Below are 18,937 nucleotides of genomic sequence, written 5' to 3' on the forward strand. Positions count from 1 at the left end.
TTGTACCATATATTTCCTACTTTTAAAAAAACATAACACATCTCTGCAATATTGCAGTTTCACGTGTGAATTTGTTCAAATGAATAGGACTGTAATTTGCTTTATTTCGGTCACGGGGACATCTCACACATCAAAGAGATGTTTGGTAGTGGAGATATGTTGCATTGAGGCTGGCCATCAAAGAGCTCTGCATTCAATCAGTGAATACCTTTTTTCCCCAGTAGCATATTCACAGTAATCCTCTGAAGTGACCAACGGCTCTCATCTACAGATAGATCCATGAACTGAACCACAGAGATGTGCAGTATAAAGAAACACAACAGCTGTATTTCAGGCTCCCCAAAACTGAGAAAGCCAGTGTTGGGAAACTACATGTACATGAAAACTGTGGTATACCAAACTACTGGCTACTTCACAATGACAAGAAGATAAACTACATCTTAACTACTCTCAAAAAATAGCGAGAGTAGATGTACATGTAGCCAACTTTCTGTGTGTTACTTTTCAACAATATAGTACTGATAATGTACTGATAATGGTAGTAGACCTTTACAGTGACACTTTATGAAACTGAGCCATCATTAATGTTATTAGTTCCACCTTTTCTTGTGCTGTGAAAAGTCAAAATGTCTACTGTGCAAAAGGTGTATTTGCTATTAGCATATGGAGAAGTATTTAAATAATTTACTTAAGTAAAAGTGGCAGTAATATGTTGCCCAATACTACATTAGGTCGGTGACCTTTATGTGACAAGTAGTAGACTTTTATAGTGCCACACAATGAAACTGAGCCATCATTAATGATATTAGTTCCACCTGTGCTTTTCATGCTGTGAAAAAGCTGTTTGCTATTGGTTGTGGAAGAAATATTCAAACCATTTACTTAAGTAAAATATTCTATAAAATATACTATATTACAAGTAAAGTATTGAAATAAAAAAAGCATAAGCAACAAAAGGTATAGAAAGCAAGAGCTCATTATGCAGAATGGCCCATGTAAGTGTTAAATTATAATCTGATTTATTTTTTTTATGATTTAGTTACTCCAGGTGGAGCTTTACTTCATATACTGTTGGGTATGAGTTTTTATAAACTTTTCATGTGTTTTTTACAAAAACTTGACCTGAAATGTACTGTAGCAAAAGCAAACTATGCAGTAGCATAACATAGAAACATTCAGGTGAAGTATAAATGCCTGAAAAAAGAACAGTACTTGAGCAAATGTACTTTAAGTGTGTTATTTTCCACAAATACTGTATTTTTTTTGCACCAAATGGGCATTACTACAACAGATAGGAAACTTCAATGTGCCAAAAGCAGTATGATTTTCCTCCTCTGTGCAGGAAGTGTTGTACTCACCGCTCTGCTGACTTTCAGAAGTCTTTTTCTTGGAAGTTTGTTTGGCTCCGTCGGAGTCTTGTCTGCTCAGCACCTCGGACAGCGACTGGCGGGAACTCTGCCGTCCGGTTTGGCTCGAGACGTTGAACCGCGCGCTCTTCTTCTTGGCCCGGTCCGTCTCCGGTGCGGAGTGGCTCCTCTCCGGGTCATGGTTCTCCGGCTCTGAGCCCACTTTTACCAACGCGTTTCTTGTCCGTGTTAGCGCAGAAGTCACCGAGCCCATCACCGAAACAAAGGTTTAAAAAAAAAAAAAAAAAAAGCTTCAGTCGGTAACAGTTACTCGGAGTTTCATTTTACTCAAAACCTGTTGAAAGTTGACTCCATTTATCTTTTTTCTCGCCAAATTCAACCAACAATTCACCCACATGTGTACTAAAAAAACCGTCAGCAGTTCATTTTAAGCGAAGTTAGCCCACCGAAAGATGTGAAAATGAGTAATAAACCGAAGAACAGACTTTAAACGGAACATGTCGGCATCTCCCCCGGTTTGTGTTTCCTCCTGCAGTCACGTCACATGGAGAAAGTTGCTCTGTCGACAAACACGCTGATCTCTCGGGGCACACTGGCGAAAACAAGCGACATTAATTAACTGACAAGTATTACGGATTATTAAAAGGAGCAGATATTCAACTACACTCACTTAAAGACGCCAAAAAAATATTTACGATAATAATAATAATAATAAAAATAATATACCGATGGTTTCCTAAAATAACGCTTTTAAACGTATTTTAGATAAATTATCGCGAGATTTGGACCAGGTCAAACAGTTCCTCAATTAAAGTGTGATTTTGTGAAGCTCCTGGCTGCCTCAGACCAAACCTGCAAATGATCCGCAGCTGGAGGTAGTTCAGTTGATTTGAATCACCAACAGATGGCAGTAAAATACAGCATGTTCTCAGTAAATGCAGAGCATAAAGGCAGTGCACTGAGCGGTAAAAACACGGCGTCACACTAAATGACAAAAATATACATCCATAAAAAATATACCTGAATATATTCTGTAAGAATAACATATATATCTATAGAATCTACAATATAAAGAATATACTGTAAAATAAATAAATAAATATACAAAAAAAATAAAATACTAAATGAAAAACAATAAATATATTAAAATAAAAAGTGTGCAAACTGGTAGAAGTTTAAAAGTTTAGTATAAACTTATGCAGGGAGGAAGAGTGGCAGATTTTTTTGTGTAAGTTAATGTGCAAGGCTAAGTTATGTAGAACAATAAGGATGACAGTTCTCAATTAGTGAGGTGAGGTGTGTACAGGGTTATTGCCTTAAGCAGGAAAGATTTCCTTCCTATCAAATGTGATTTTATTAAGCCTAGGGACTGTTCGTTATTTATGAGAGAGGATGGGATGTTGCAAAATGGGGGAGGCACCTCAAATAGTTTTTCAAGCACTGGGAAGGGAGTTGTGTTTTTATTTTGTTTAAGACCACAGTCACAACTGTATTTGTGGTCTTGCACTGGATTGTATTATACTGTGCAATGCTTCTAATACTTAGTCGCACTTGTGAATGTAAATGCTTACGGTTAAGGCGTGGCGAGCTGGGAGACTGCATCAAGCAGACAACCCTACTGAAGCTCCTAAATAAAAGTATGCTTATTGTATATTCTATAAATATGCATTTATCCTTGTCTTTAATGTCTTGGATCTCCTTTCAAAAACACAATATATTAGCAACTATATAAATACGGCTAAACAATTTAATCTCAAAATTAGTTTTGCGTCTTGAGACAGCAGATGCATGTAATGTTTTTGCCTCACTGAGAAAAATGTAGGATTTTAACAACAGTTGCAAAATTTAATTACATGCAGATACTGATGTTACTTAAAATAATGAGCATTTTTTCATTTTTAACATATGAGGAACTGTTTTACCTAATTCTACTTCATTGCCATAATAAATATAACCAGCAAATATCAATACTAAATCCCAGCAAAGCACTACACCTCGTACTGAGTTACTGTCTTATTGGTTTATTGCTGCGTACAGGCAATTGTGACATCTTTAGCATACAGATTTCCTGGAGTGTGCATGCTGTATTGATCAAAAATACTACTTTGGTTACAAAGAAAGATTCTTGTAGACCTCAATAAGGATTTCTATGTTGTGCTGATTTCGTTATTGTGTCTAAACAAATGTGACAAAAGAGAATACTTTCAGCAGAGGAGGAAGCAAAATACAGTCTGAGTGTCAACTAACAGGCTTACTGGATCATCACATATAAAGGCACTTTTCGAAGCTGTTTGCTTTTCGTGTTGTTGTCGGTTGTTTGCTTGCTCGTAGCCCCAGTGAAATGTGTTTTTTTCTTATTGCTTTTGTTGACTGTTTGGCAAAGACAAAGACATCATTACTCCATGTCATCGTGGTTCTGGGTCGACTCGTTGATCACCTGAACGAGGACGCAGAGGACAGAGAAAAGGTGAGCAGGGATTGTGCGTCTGAGCTCAAATGACCGTCAGAAAATTACTTCATTGATTGGAAAATCACTTTAAGTGGATTCTACCTGACCGTCCCTGGTCTCGATGGTCTTGATGAGAACCTTCTTAGTTGTTGTAGCTTCAAAATGAGGTTTGGATTCAATCATTGTTTCTAAAAAAAAAAAAAAAAAAAGAGGCAGAAGAAATAAGAGATTGTTTTATTATCGGTCATTCCTGCTGTGAAATCAACATGCAGACTGATCTTACCTCTCAGGTTTAGAGATGAGAAGTTTGGCAGCGGGGTGGTGATTCTAAAAAAAAGTTGCGCCCACAAATCAATTTAAGTGTTTTTGTTGTACGTCATGAATGATCACAGGCATATTTAAACCAGGGTTCCTAAAGCTTAAGACATTTTAGATCTATTACCTTTTAAGCCTTTTTTAATGCCACTCGGGATGAAATTTAAGACCAATTTTACGGTAACCAAATGTGAAAAAATTAATTAATTAAAAAGAACATGAAATATGAACCAACATTTTCTACACAGAGTTAAAAACAAATTTCAAATCTACTGTAACATAAAACACTTGTTGGTCCAGTGAAAAAAAGTTAGATCTTGTTAGAATTGGGAAATAACGAGTATTTATTGGGGATTTTTATTTCATATTTTAATACCCCTCATGAAGAATTTAAAAAGAGGGATTTGGCCAGTTATTAAAAATAATTATAGTAATAGAATTACCAATTATTTTTGATATTTTACAATGCAACTTTAGAAAACAAGCTGTTCATAAAATCCTACTTCCTTTTGAAAGACAGATTTAAGACAACTTAATACCAATTAAGGCCTTATTTTTTGATTAATGAATTCAATGCCTTTTAACACTTTTTAAGGAGTCACGGAAACCCTAATCTAGACTTCTAGACATCCTTCACCTGCTCTCCTCTCCCTCCAGCAGCTTCCTGTAGGTGGCAATCTCAATGTCCAGGGCCATCTTGACGTTAAGGAGGTCCTGGTACTCCCGGAGGTGACGGGCCATCTCATCCTTCATGTTGTGAATGTCCTCCTCCAGGCGGCTGATGGTGTCTTGATAACCACCTGTTTCCAGGGAAAAGTTTTCCTCCATCTCTCTCATCTGGCGGTCCATAGACTCGTTCTGGGACAGCAGCCAAGAAGGAACAAAATGACACTCAAGCAGTGAAAATAACATGTTTCAAAAATAAATACAAGAAGGGGTTTTTTTTGCTTTGAGACTCTCTACTTTTGCATCTATTTGCTGTGTTATTAGTCAAATATATGCAGGTTTTTCTGAACTTTTTGAGCTCAGTTATTTGATTCAAGCCTTTTTTTGCACAATTATTTCGCACACCACAGCCTTAATTTAAAGTCGCATACTCACGGTTCCTTTGAGTGCATCCACCTCACAAGTAAGTGACTGAACTTGGCGTCTGTAGTCGTTGGCCTCTTGCTTGGCCACTCTCAGAGCATCATTATTCCTGGCTGCAGCTTCAGTGAGGTCAGCAAACTGGCAGCCACAGAGAGAGCGACAAACACAGAGAGAGGAGGGAGGAAATGACAAATCAACTGTTCAATAAACGATGAGTCAGAGGTTGAGGGTGAGTGACTGTGGCAGATAGCTTAAAGCATGTAAATTATGAAAGAGGTGGCCACAAAAAGACAGTGCACAGCAGCTTTCTGGTGAAGCAATTTTAAGCAGAACACTGTTCTCTGCAATTCAGTCTTCAAAAGTCATAGAGAAAGAGAGATTCTACTGGCAGATGACTTAATACATTTTTAAAAGGGTTTTTTTTGGCTTTTTGCCTTTATTTGATAGTGAAGTATGACAAGAAAGGTGCAGAGCCGGGATGATGTGCAGTAAGGACACAAACTTTGTAGATGGGGCAATCAGTATACATGATAACTTAGTGGTCGCCCAGAATTGATGCCTTTTATATATAGTAAAGAAAATGCAATAATTGATTTTTTTTGGGCCAAGTGGGGGCAGGTAGTGCCAACTGAGACAATAAACAAGCTGACAAGGGCCACAAAACTGAACCAAAACAGGAGAGTTGGGAGCCACAAAACCAAAACAAATAGAAGGACACTAAAATGCCCCATAGAGCTGAGGTGAACTGCAGAGAGTCTAGTGGCTCCATCAGCCAGGGTAACTGTCTTCATATACGAGTAGTCATGTGATCAACTGTTAATATAAAAATATTGATTATTACCGCTTCAAATGGTATGGATCTTAGATGTGTTTAATATGGGATTCTATTAAAGCTCTGATCCATTTATCATGTTGCTTTTGATTGTTTTGAATAAGGATGTCAATGGTTAACTGTTAATTAGTTAACCTCCGACAATATTTTCTCTCCTACCAGGTTGCCCCTGTGAGTAAGCAGCTCAATTTTGAGGAGCAAACCCCCTTTTAGCATTGATAACTCCTGTTAGGTCTCTTAGTGCCTTTAGCAGTGTCAGCACAAGTAGTGGTGCTAACACAGTTAACAATGCTAAAATGCAGCTAAAAATGGAGCTGCTTTCTCACAATGGCAACGCAGGCAACGTGCCAATTTAAGATCTGTGAGATAAGGACATCAAGTCAGTATAGGACCGACACAGTGTCTTTTGGAGGGATTTTGCCTGCTGTATTTTTGTTTTGTATTCTACAATAAACCTCGTTTAAGTTTTTCCCGCCTCACGTGAGTACTTAAATGTCACAAAATGGGGTTGGAACACGACTCAGACTAAGTGGCCTAGAAACATTGGTATGGTGAAATAGCCACTACACCTTACCTTGGATTTGTACCACTCCTCAGACTCCTGGATGTTTTTGGAGGCCAGGTTCTCATACTGCAGACGGACATCCCTCAGAGCAGCTGTCAGGTCAGGTTTAGCCATCTCCATGTCCACCTGCACATGCTGCTGCTGCTGGATCTGGTTCTGCAGCTCCAGCATTTCCTGCAACACAATCAATACAACTGTCATGTACATTATTTTCTTTTCTTTGCTTACTCAGATGACATACGTTGAGGACGGTATTACAAGTGCACAGACCATTTTAATTATTTTGATGTCCTTTTGTGTACTTAACCATGGCTTTTTGGGCTGTATCGAACCCTACGGATTTGGTTCTCTGGGCAGATTAACAAATACTTCAAATTATTTGGCCCAGTATTCATCAGGGTGCCTTTAGCTTATTAAGTGGTGCGTGTTTTTCTGCAGTAGACCGGGTCAGCTTTGGCCACTTTAAGGGAAGCTTACCTCATCATGCAGCTTCTTGAGGAAGTTGATTTCGTCCTGGAGTGACTCAACCTTTCGCTCCAGATCCAGTCTGGCGAGGGCAGCATTGTCCACATCCTGTGTAGTGACACCAGCTCTTTTTAAGGTGACTTGTGAAGGTGACATGAACTGTGTATTATGTTGTTGCTGACATAGAAAGAAAATGCCCTTTTACATGCTGTATGAGCACAACTCACACAACAGCCACACACACAAAATGACCCTGTGTGTGGTGAGACAAGGTCACAAGCACATGCATCCAATAGAAATCAACCATAGGCGCATGACAAGTGTCACTGCAGATGTTTACTTGTGTGTGTTTTATATACTGCAGAACGTTTTAAGCTACGGTCCTCGACTAAAGGACTTAAGTAGTTTTGCATTATCTGAACTTTGAGTATTTCACATTTCATTATTTTATACTTTATATTACTGCTCCACTACATTTCAGAGGGAAATAATGTACTTTTTATGCTGCTCCATTTCTTTTACATTATTTGTTAGACGGAGTGTAAATCACAAGTTTCATCACAATACAGTATTATATGATTTCTTTGGACAATAACAGTTAATTTGCTGATATCTCAAAGTCCGCCACGATATGATTTTGATTTGATTCAATTCGGATTCCTCTGAACGATGTGAGAATAGCAGATAATATTCTCATCGTCTGGCTTTTTCTTGGCTGCTTGCCATCATCTGCCTGGCGCTGGGCTGCAAGCACCTTTTGAACATTTAGGAACGAGGTTTACTTGGACGCAAATGGACGTACAAGATGTGCCATGCAAATTTCAGATTTAAGGAATATCTTAAAGACGACAAATTAATGAATGTCTTCACTTGAATTGGTAACAATGGATTGTTGATCATTGAATCGATATATATCTTACCATATCAATATACTGTTATAATTGTTACTAATGACTTTTCAGGTTGAGATTTTACATGCAAAACACATAAACTAAGAAAATATAATGCAGTGTTTTAATATTAAACTATCCAGTAGTATATTAAGTACCTAAAATTGGCTACAAATTTACAAATCAAACTATTTAGTAATAATAACTAATAATACAATATATTATTGATGATATAATACTATTAAGTGAGTCTTTCGGTGTAATACGTGTTTTTACTCTTGGTGCTTCAGGTATATTTTGTATATATTACTTTTTCTTAAATAATTATTGCAGGACTTTAATTTGTTGTAGAGTCTCTAATTTCTATCTTTACTAATGTAAAGGATCTGAATACTTCCCTGGAGTTTGTCATACAGGAAAAAAGACAAAAGCAAATCAATAAGATTCTATCAATTTTTATCCGTCTATAAATGAGGTGGTATTAAAACTGATCAAATCATTCTGTGTGCGCTTGCTTATTACAATAAATGCATCGGAAATCTCAACTTTTCATTTTGAAAAGTGAGACTTTTTACACATACTTTAATTTTTTCTAATGGTTTTAATTATCAATTATAGTTAGTTAAGTGTTTAACTAAAGTCAAAACCCTTCTGCATTTTTTCCTTAAAGGGTCGTAGTAACTGATAATAATAATTATTATTATTTTAAAAATATAATAATAATAATAATAATAGTAACAATAATAATAATAACAATAATCATCTTTTTAATGGTAATAATATTATCAATAATAATAATAAAAATGTGATACTGCAATATTTTCTGAGATGGTTCTTGTACTGTTAAATTCTCATACCGTTGCAACCCTGTAAAGGAGGACTTGCAGAGCTTCCAGAGCCACAGAGTATTATTCAAGAGGTCCTTAATCTCATTTGTTGTTACCTAACTGCATTCCTAACCTGAAAGACTCTTCTGGCTCTTTTGGTAGAAGCGCAGTGCTTCAACTGGGAGCTCTGTTACTGTGGGCTTTAAGTTTTAATAATACAGATTCTTACCATTTTATAACTTCCCTAAATTAAGCATAAAATTCTCTCTTATGAACAAAAAAACCTTATCATGTAAAACATTTGTATTCAAAACATCCCAATATATTCTATGTAATTCTAACTCTTGCACTTAAACAGTCGCTGTTTGCACCGCACCTCTGTGCTTTGTCAGGGCGTTGGCAGGCTGGTAATGAAGGTATCAGCAAATGAAGCAGCTTTGCTCGTGCTCTAATGCCACAAACAAAGTGTGCTATTCAGCAGGGTTTCCCAAACAGGTCCGGGGCTGGAGGAGTGACTGTCTGCCTGACTGAGCGAGAGCCGGCTGCAGGCCCTGCATTGTTGACTGTGTGCCACCACAGCCTGCCACAGGGGACTTCCTTCCTGCCATTCATTTAGACAAGGTCATGATGGTGCAATGTATTGATAACATACTGCGCTTTCCAAAAAGTACCTAATCACTGAAGAATTTACTGTAAGTCTGCAGCTCTGATAATGCACCTCATTTTTGTTGTTTTTCATCCTCTTTTGTACTGTGAGATCCATCTGAAACCTTTTGCACGACTCACCATCACATCATTAATCACCATGAAGCCCAGTGATAGGGAACAATCACTGACAAGCCCATAACGACTGAGATTTTAATGTGCTGATACCCCACCCCCCCCCCCCCTCAAACGAGCCAGCCGGATCACATGGTGGCTTGTCTTCTCGCTCTGATAACCACATTGGGTCCACACTGTTGTTGTGTCCGGCTCATTCATTGTGACCAGTCAGACTTAAAAAGATCTCCTCTCATTGCAGGCCTGATTTAACTCAACAGCCACAACTTGGCCTTTTGTACGGGCACCGGGGTCAGTTCTGCTCGACAGCTATTTCGGATCATGGCTCGAATCTGCTGTTGTACCATCAGAAGAGTGCATTCCTGTCTCTACAGCTCATGAGCAATAATTAGATAGAGGAGGGAGCAGGAGAGAAGGTGGACAGTTAAACCACATTGCTGTTAGAAGTGAGACTAACAGAGATAATTGAGGTCTATATAATCTATTTGACATCACCTGTCATCAATTTAAGGTTCAAAACCAATTTAAATCAATTTACAGCTTGCAGGCAGAATCTGGCCCCCACAGGGTGCTGAGAGGACCCCCAAATCATTTTCTAATACACAATGCATATACATAAGTCACAGTGGGAATTGTTTTTGTACTGACAATATATTTATAACATGCCAGAGTGCATAAAAAGCATCAAAATAACAGCTTGTTCAGCTTGTTGATCAAAAAAGCACCAGGGAGGATCCACCACGCCCCCTAAAAGAGCAACTAATGCACTCAAATCGTAGAAACGCCCACCGTGTACATGTGCAGGGCTACTGTGAGTGGCCCCTGGCCTTCTGTCATTTTGCAAAAGTGGTCCACAGGAAAAACAATGAGTATCTGTTTTAAACTATCATTTAGCAAGAGAGGCGTGGCCGAGCTCAAGAGAAATCAGCATTTTCTGCTGCTGAAAACGTATAGAATTCCCCATTATCACTCTTTTTGCAAAACCCTTATCTATGGCATATAACAGAGGCAGAGATTAACCTGATGTGGACAGTGTGACAAGGTTTATTTCATAAGGTGAATCATACGTTACCTGTCTGAAGCCCTGCATGTTGCCCTCAGCCTCCTCCCGCTGGGCAATCTCATCCTGCAGCCTGAAAAGACACACAAAAATCAAGCATTTCATTTCAACAGCCTACAAGATCTTTTCATCTCTACAACTGCCAACAGCCTTTTGTTCACGCATGATAACATTTTAGTGAAAGATAAACTTCAGACAAAGAGCTGCAGCAGCAGTTTTTGCGCAGTGCCTTTACGATTAAAACTAGGCTGCATTTCAGTGTATATAACACATTTATAAATAACACAAGAGCATGCACATAATAATAATGACGGATCTGACGTTACGGGCCTACACAACATAACACAATTTGTATAGTTTCTTTATCATCACACAGTAGTGCAGCGGGACGTGCCACGCCTCCTACTTCTCTCTCAGCCTGTCGATGTCATCCGCCAGGTTGTCCCGGTGAACTTCCACGCGGGCCTTCTCGTTGGTGAGCTGGTCCACCTGACGCCTCAGCTCCCGCATCTCATCCTCGTACAGATCTCCGACGCGGGACGTGCCTTTGCCCCGCAGCTGCTCCAGCTCCGCCAGCAGGATCTTGTTCTGCTGCTCCAAGAAGCGCACCTTCTCGATGTAGCTGGCGAAGCGGTCGTTGAGCGATTGCATCTGCGCCTTCTCGTTGGTGCGGTTCGTGATGAACTCGCTGTTTATGGCGTCGGACAGGGAGAAGTCCAAGTTCTCGGAGGACAGCCGGGGCATGGCCGCGCTGCTCCGGAGCCTGTGCGTCTTGGTTGCGAAGACGGTCGGCGCGGAGGAGACGTAGGATACCCGGGTGGAGCGCACCGGGCTGGAGAACTGGCGGCTAGAGTAGGTGGTCCTGGTGGCGACTCTCTCCCCTCCAAACATTTTCCTGTAAGACGACTGGGGGGTTGATCTGTAAGCCATCATGCCGGTATCTTCTCAGACAATAGCTCGGTGTTGCTCGTATCCCAACTGCATCAGCGGAGTGCGCCTGGGAAGGCGTTTCCTTATCCGTTACTTATTTATAGTCTCCTCCTCATGCAAATGTCCCAACGGTGACTTGAGTGACACCTTGACAATCCAATCAGAGATCGGCACACACGAAGGTTCAGGTCCATAACAGATCCTGGATCAAGCCGGTCCGAACTGTTCTTGCGCACAATAAAGTAACAATATGTGAGGTGTGGCATGTCCCGTCACATCCAAGATGTCCAACCATAGACCTCATTCAGAGTGTTTACAGGTATCAGACACTCAAATGTAATGCGTTTTAAGACTATTTCAAGATAAAATTTCACCAAATGAAAAGACTGACCTCGGACAATTTTTTTTATTAACCCTTTGAAACCTGAGCCAATTGGCTTGATTTCGTTTAAAACATTCAAATAAGGCAATTTGTAATTTATTTATTTAAAAAGGGATAGTGTACATTAATCCACATTTAAACAAATGTAAATGTACCCCAGTTATCTGGGGAGCTACTTTTCATCGGCAGTCCCTTGCCTGATGTTAAAAGGCAATGAGGGGGAAGGGGGGTAAGAAAAAAAAACATGAACATTTTGTGCTTAAAAATCTTTACAATTTTGTAACATAAATTTAAATATATAATTATGATAATTAGCTATAAATATAATTTGTCCATTGACATTTCCCCTAGTTTTTAAAAATAATTTTCTAAATCTATTAATTTGTTGCAATTTGTGTGCCATGTCTCACCAAGTTGCTCATTGCATTTTTCCCCATTTTTGAAAGAAATCGCAGAGTTCAAAGGATTAAATATTTATGAAAGGCATCTGAAAGCAGTACAAGAAAGGTGATGTAGCTCCAGGTTTAAAAGGATTGAAGCTTTGCAGGTAAGTATAAAAGTAGGTATGTTTGTGTAGTAATATGCATTCTGCCAACAAGTGTGTGCTAGTATGAATTATTAGGTCTTGTGGTAGATTTAATGATTTCTAACATAACTTGGATGGATAAATGAAATTAGATAAAATGTTTGTGGCAATAAAGACCTCAAACATCCAAATTTAAACATATTTAATGTCTTTTAAGGTCTAATATTTATAAAATGTTAAAGACTTTAAGGACCTGTCACTGTGCACAAGCTGAATCAAATTTGGGTAACTACATTGGTTTCAACAGCAGCACGTGAGAGTCAGGAGATGCAGATTAGGCTATTGATAGTTCTTTAGAGGATTTATTTTAGATGTTTGCCACATCCATCTGGGAATTAAAGAAAGCCCTGAACCAAGTGTCTGATCTCAAACAACATTTTAAGATCCAGTGAGCATTTATTGGTGCACAGTAGATGAAATCATAGATGAAACTGTGACATTTGAATGTGGTCCTCTGGGAGAGAACAGGGTTTTCCCATAGCTCTGTCCATTTCAGGGAGATTTCATCCTCACAATCCAGATTTGACACAAATATGTGCTAAGAATTGCTTCCTGATATCTGACTTATCCATTGAATCAATTTCTATCTCCTCTTTTCTTTCCCTTTAGATGAAGTCACACACTCCACATGTACGTTCACACTGCATGGGTTTGGCCCATCTGTTTTGTGAAACATTGTGTCATAAGACTCCTCAATAAATTGTTACCCTGCCATGCAAATAGAGTTTTTATCAGCTATGGTGTGTGTGCATATTAGTATGCTATTTATGCACTTTGTTATGTTGTATATGAAATGCTTAAGTGAGAAAGAGTCGGCAGCTGCACAATCATGTTTTAAAAGGACATCATACAAGAGACAGAACATGCAAACACATCCAGGCCGCCCACTAATCTATTACACACTTAATGCTTGATGATCACACACTCAAAGAGAGAAAAATAAAGCGCAGAGAGGTTAGGGTGGGGTGCAAATCAAAGTCACCCAGCACTGGTGGTTTTTGCTGCAGCCTTGGAGCATATGTTTGCAGTGTTTTATTAAGCACCCTTTCCTCAGGCTGACCTGCGGCAAGTAATAAACACATCGGAAATGTCAGGGGAGACTTTCTCTCCACGTCTGTCTTTTTATGTCTTTTTCTCTCACCTCCTCTGCATACAGAGCTGTCGGTGCTGCAGTGCTGCTGACTAGCTGAGATTCAATGATTGTGAAGGGAGATGCGGGGCAGCTGGGCTGAGCCAGTGACACTCTACACCTCTCAGACACACTGCTACACTGCTGCACTGCTGCTAATGGGTGTACTGTGCCCTTTACAAAACATGAAAGAAGACATTTGGTGATGTTTGGTGACTAGATAGCAGCCAGAACGCACAAATATTTCTTTCAAAGAGATTTTCACAGTTTTGCCCCCGAGGTTCGGATGTCTGCAGCGGTTTGGATGTTGGCATGTTGCCCCTGAGATATGACTGTGCAGGGGTACGTAGCTACCCAGTGAGCTGAGCTGATTTTTGTGAAGCCTCAAAGGCTGGAAAAAGAGCATTTTTAAAGCATCACCTACAGTCTGGCTTTGTTTGAGAAAAAAGAAGGACAAGTTAAGGGTTTTGGTTGTATCTGCATTGTCCTTATCCTTAGTCTTAACAATTTGGTCTTCTTACTGTTTTTGCAAGATCAACAAATTACACTTTTCTCCCTGTTTTATGCAGGGGTGAAAGAAGAATTTTCTTCACTTACTTAAAAATGATCAATACCAGATTAAATAAAATACTTGGTTACAGGTATAAGTCCTACATCAAAATGAAACACTCAAATACAAGTATTATCAACACAATGTAGATAATTAATTAAAATTTAAGTACTTCATATACAGAAAGGCATCTGTAAGTGTTATATTATAATAATGCTTCATGACTATTATTTATATTTTGACATTTAATTAGTCCTAAAATGTTGTAGTTATTCAAATTGGAGCTAATTCTAAATGCTTTATCTACTTTATGGTAGTTTAAGCTATCTTAACGCATCATATTTTATGAACACAACCCAAAATCATGGCTGAAAGGCAAGCAAAATTGCAACCAAACTCTTAAACTTATTTAAAATCGGCAGTGTGCTTTGTCTGCATGTTTTATGATTGCTGTCCCTGTATTTTTATATTTTATGTGCTCTTATGAAGTGCACTCTATTACAGTATTGCTTATTCTGTTCTAATGCATTGTATCTGTTTTTCGGGAGTTGTCATCCAACCAGCCCAGGGACTTCACTTGGCTAAACATACACATTTATAGAAATGTTAATTAATGTGCACTTTCTCTGTAATCTTAAATAGTATAAATGAATTCATAAAAACTGCTATTTTTTGTTTTACATTAATCTAAACAATTACTTGTAACTACATGTTAAAAATGTAAAGTACAAAAAAGCATAACCATAAAGCATAAAATGGAAATACTTAAAAAGTACATCAAAATTGTGCTTTAGTTTCATACTTGAGTCAATTTACTTCCTATCACTCCTTCCAAGAAATTATTTTGGAAAGTACCAGCAAGAAGAGGTGAGCACTGAAGCTCTCTGTTTCTTGACACAATCACATTAAGAAATCCAATGACGTCAAGGTGTCAGGAGGTAAAGCCACTTAGAAGCAGCTTTGAAGCTATTTTAGATACAAATCTGTGTGAGTTTCGAGCAGTAATTCAATTATCTAGTGAAGAAAGTGGTCACTGGATATGATATTCTAAAAGTAAAAAGTTAGGACTTAAAAAAAGTGACAATCAAAAATATTTTCTGTTTTTTTTCTTTAAATGAATTTATATTCTGTACGGTTCTCATCCTAAACCAAATGTAAGTTTATATTTATTTCTTTGCAAAGGTATATCTTAGCATGCCATTTAAGAATTACAGAAGTGCTGTGCAGGTGAGGGAGGAGGGAAGCCAAACACGGTTCATCTGCACACACAGCGATGACGCTCAGCCGGTCGAAAATTGTTAAATTTACCTTTATATTCAGTAGTTTTTTCTCAATCCGCAGTGATGTGGTGGTTCACTTTTACACTGTGATCTGTACGTTAGGCTGCAGCCTCTATCTGTATCTTTTTAACCCGTTTTGCTGCTGAGTGAGTTTGATATCCTGGATATATCTTTCAAAAGCGCACTCTAGATCCTTCTGTCTGCTTTTCTCTGAAATTGCTTTTTCATTTTTACAAAATATGATCACATTTCTCCCGAGAGTGCAGTTAGCAATAGTGAGAGCTTCATGGTAGCTCCGACAGCTTGACAGACCATCACAAAGGGGCGGGGCTTCGCAAAGGGTCAATTGCTATTACCATACACTGATTAACTGCTTAAAAGTGCTTACCATAATGGTGAAAGAAGTATTTAGACTTAAATTTCAGGGAAACTCCACTTTTTCACACAGCAAAGTGTGTTTACAGGTATTGGGGATGCTATGCAAATACCAGTGGTACTAGAGGGGCCCACACAGGGGCCCTAGTATAAGAGAACGGTAAAACCCCATTTCTAAAACAGGCAATGGAAATTCACATGATAAACACTCACTAAGGGGCAGGGGGGCCGTAAAAATTCCTCCTCCCAGGCCCATTATGAGCCAGCCCTGGCAGTGTTGGCCACAGAGACAGACAGAGGAGGCCGGGATTGTCACAGACAGAGCAGGGATTGTGTATTGCTGATCTGTCACTTAACTGCAGCGACAGAATGCAGACAGTGGGCTGTAATTATTGTTTGTCGCCCGGTGTTTGCCAGAGCCATAGTTTAGGCCAAATAGCTCCCATTCTTGGCAATGTTTGGAATTTATCGTTTGGTCCTTTTTTTATTTTTGTTGCTGAGGTTCCCGATTTCTCTCCAAAGCAACAACACTGCAGGGGAGCTCATTAAAAAGATTGTACAACAGGACTCGGAGAAGAATCAAATAAGACTCAACATTAGTCAGAGTCAGTCGGCTAGTAATGGGACAGGGCAACAGATAAGTTAAATCTTGTTTCTGGGTGTCATCGCCTCTGAACCGCAGGCGCTGGGCAGCAAAAAGGCATCCTTTGTTTCATTTCCCATGATGGTGAATCACCAACCCGCGCGCCCTGTAGCCATAGCAATCGTCCCCAACATTATTTGCCAACGCTGAAGCTCAGACAGAGAAGGATTTAGGGACTGCCCTGTTCACAGAGGTGAACTCTTACAGGAAATTAAAGATTTATTTCACTCATACAGTTGCAGAAATTAAGGTTTGTTGTGTATCGTTAGCAACAGTGTGTCCTTATCTCACATTAAGGTAGCTTTTAGTTTTGCTTGTTTTGGGGTTTTTTTGGTCAGATAAATTGGTTGGCTTCTTTGTGGGTTGTGACACGGCAGATTTAGTGGAGTAGTGGAGTGCCACAGCACAATGTATTTGTTGCGCCTCAGTGAATGCATGAAGATCAGACTGAAGTAAATCTACATGTGTGAAAGGACGGCTGTCTAAGCCAGGGAACCCCAGTGAGCTTTTGTCAAGTCTGTGCGGGATGGCAAGGCTAAGTGGTGGAATGTAACTCTGTACATTTACTCAAGCAGTTTAATTTGATAGAATTTTGAGGTCCTTGTACTTTACTGCAGTTTTGCCATTTTCTGCTAATTTACTTTAAGTTAATTACATTTTAGAGGTAAATGTAGTCCTATTTTCTCCACAACATTAAGCTAACAGCTGGAGTCATTAAGTAATCAGTTTAGGTCAGATTTTTACAATTAAAACATACAACAATGTTACCACCCCTTGACACATTTCATATGTCTGAGATGATTGTTTGTTGACAAAAACAAAGATTAGAACAAATGTAAAACAAAAATGCATTATAGTCATGGGAGTTATAAATAAAACATTAAAAAATAAGGTAATAAACAAATATAAAACTGAGTTATGAACATCAGGTTTGAATATGAGTATTTGTTTGGGACTTGGGAGGTATTATTATTATTTTTTATTGTATGAATCTAAAGAGAAGAGAAGAAAACTATTAATATAAAAAGCCTAAGCATAATTAGCTAAGGCTGTCTTGGTTTGTCACTTCTTCAAAATGTAATGACTTATAATTATTATTATTATTATTATTATTATTATCATCATTATAGTTCTTGTTGTTAGTATTAGTAGTATTATTAGTATTAGTAGCAGTAGTAGTATCTTTCTTGTGTGTATTTGAGTTATAAAAGTTGGAAAATTCCTGTACTTAACTAACTAAAATATGAGCTGTTAGCACCTCCTCCAAATATACATCTGTCATCTTAACTAATAAAAAAAAATTAAATAACTGTTCATCGCCCTATGGGATAGAACTATCAAATGTGTCACAATAAAGCAAAGAATCAGTCAAAAAGGGCTAAAAGATGAATATGAATTTGTGTCCCAAAACTTTGTATATTCTTTTTTTCTGCCTCATTAGTCATTTCGCAAACCATCCGATTTATCTTGTGACCCTTCAAAGGGGCCCTTGGGTTAGGAAACAGGACTAAATTATCTCATCGTATATAAAGTAATAAAACTAACTCAATCAATGAACCATAAAATAATGTCATACATAATGATGTATCAGTCACAGGGTTTATTTTACAACAGAACAAGTTCTTTTATGTTTGAGAAAGTACAGTTTGTTCACAGTAGTTCTGTGCATTTACTTAAAAAGGACTACTAACCAGTGTCTTTTCACTTAATTGCAACAGAGTACTTTTATATTGTTGACTTTGTACTTTTACTCAAGTTATTAATCTTGATACTTCATCTGCCTCTGTGTATCACGAGGGATTTTCTTTTCTACATGAACTATTAGTTTTCTTGAGCACACTGGAGCTTAAGCACCAGCTTTTCTGTCAGTGGTCAACAACATGAACAGAGACTGGACAGGCGTTCGTTTTGGGGACTAGAGCTTTTACACTGGATACCTTTCGACCATAGTAACAACAGAGGAATTAAACTGTGGGGGCTATTTTCCAAATCTCCATAGTGACTGACAAAACCCTTGGAAAGTATCCAAGAATGGCCACTTTGTAAAGACCTCTCTCTCACTCTCTTTGTCTCCTGCTTTCTTTGTCTCTCTCAGCATGTGTGTGTTTCAGGGAGTGATTGGGTCAGGGACCAGAAGGGGAAACAGGGAAAGAATAACTTCCCAGCATTTTTTCTCGGTCATTAGCAAAAAATTAACATGTATAATCTGTCACATATACAGCATTTTCAAATGAATTATCCCTCACACAAAAAACACACTACTTTAAAAGACAATATCCTCCTGTCAGACATATTTAAGCTATTCTGTAAGTATATGTCACTTACATATGCCTGACTGCATCAGTGGGCATCACCAGACCAACCGACAGCTGCAGATGACACTCACCCTCCCCTCTGTTCACTCACCTGCCTCACGATGGGTG

The 18,937-nt window shown here is 38.6% G+C and overlaps 2 protein-coding genes across 3 annotated transcripts in view; both read right to left on the reverse strand.

Moving 5' to 3' along the window:
• The window catches only part of pde1cb (phosphodiesterase 1C, calmodulin-dependent b), a 123,927-nt gene extending 121,789 nt beyond the window's left edge, over positions 1–2,138 (reverse strand). Inside the window, exons 1-3 of one of the 2 annotated variants that reach the window (XM_088085684.1) lie at positions 2,038–2,138; positions 1,853–1,959; positions 1,359–1,585 (exon numbers count right to left, since the gene is read on the reverse strand). In XM_088085684.1, coding sequence (XP_087941810.1) covers positions 1,359–1,585; positions 1,853–1,866 — 241 coding nt within the window. In that variant the 5' untranslated portion in view covers positions 1,867–1,959; positions 2,038–2,138. Of the gene's footprint in view, positions 1–1,358 lie in introns of both variants that reach the window. The other variant, XM_088085683.1, reaches the window with a different exon arrangement.
• A 1,229-nt stretch (positions 2,139–3,367) lies between these two features.
• On the reverse strand, positions 3,368–11,646 carry LOC121951062 (vimentin-like). Its single transcript, XM_042497248.2, has 9 exons — positions 11,046–11,646; positions 10,652–10,712; positions 7,095–7,190; positions 6,627–6,791; positions 5,233–5,358; positions 4,769–4,989; positions 4,100–4,143; positions 3,919–4,004; positions 3,368–3,804 (listed from the first exon to the last, which is right to left on the reverse strand). Exons 1-9 carry the CDS (start codon positions 11,570–11,572, stop codon positions 3,763–3,765), a joined length of 1,368 nt encoding a protein of 455 aa, XP_042353182.2. The 5' UTR covers positions 11,573–11,646; the 3' UTR covers positions 3,368–3,762.
• Between the last annotated feature and the right edge of the window lie 7,291 nt (positions 11,647–18,937).

Source organism: Plectropomus leopardus, chromosome 12, assembly GCF_026936395.1.
Source record: "Plectropomus leopardus strain MGB_pleo_1.0 chromosome 12, ASM2693639v1, whole genome shotgun sequence".
NCBI classification, from domain to species: Eukaryota; Metazoa; Chordata; class Actinopteri; order Perciformes; family Serranidae; genus Plectropomus; species Plectropomus leopardus.

Coding starts and splice junctions, on each gene's coding strand:
- LOC121951062 (XM_042497248.2), bottom strand. CDS start 11,572: ATGATGGCTTACAGATCAACCCCCCAGTCGTCTTACAGGAAAATGTTT. Junction 7,191..10,651: donor ACATGCAGGGCTTCAGACAG/GTAACGTATGAT, acceptor GTCACTACACAG/GATGTGGACAATGCTGCCCT. Junction 5,359..6,626: donor AGGAGTGGTACAAATCCAAG/GTAAGGTGTAGT, acceptor TGTGGCTGCCAG/TTTGCTGACCTCACTGAAGC.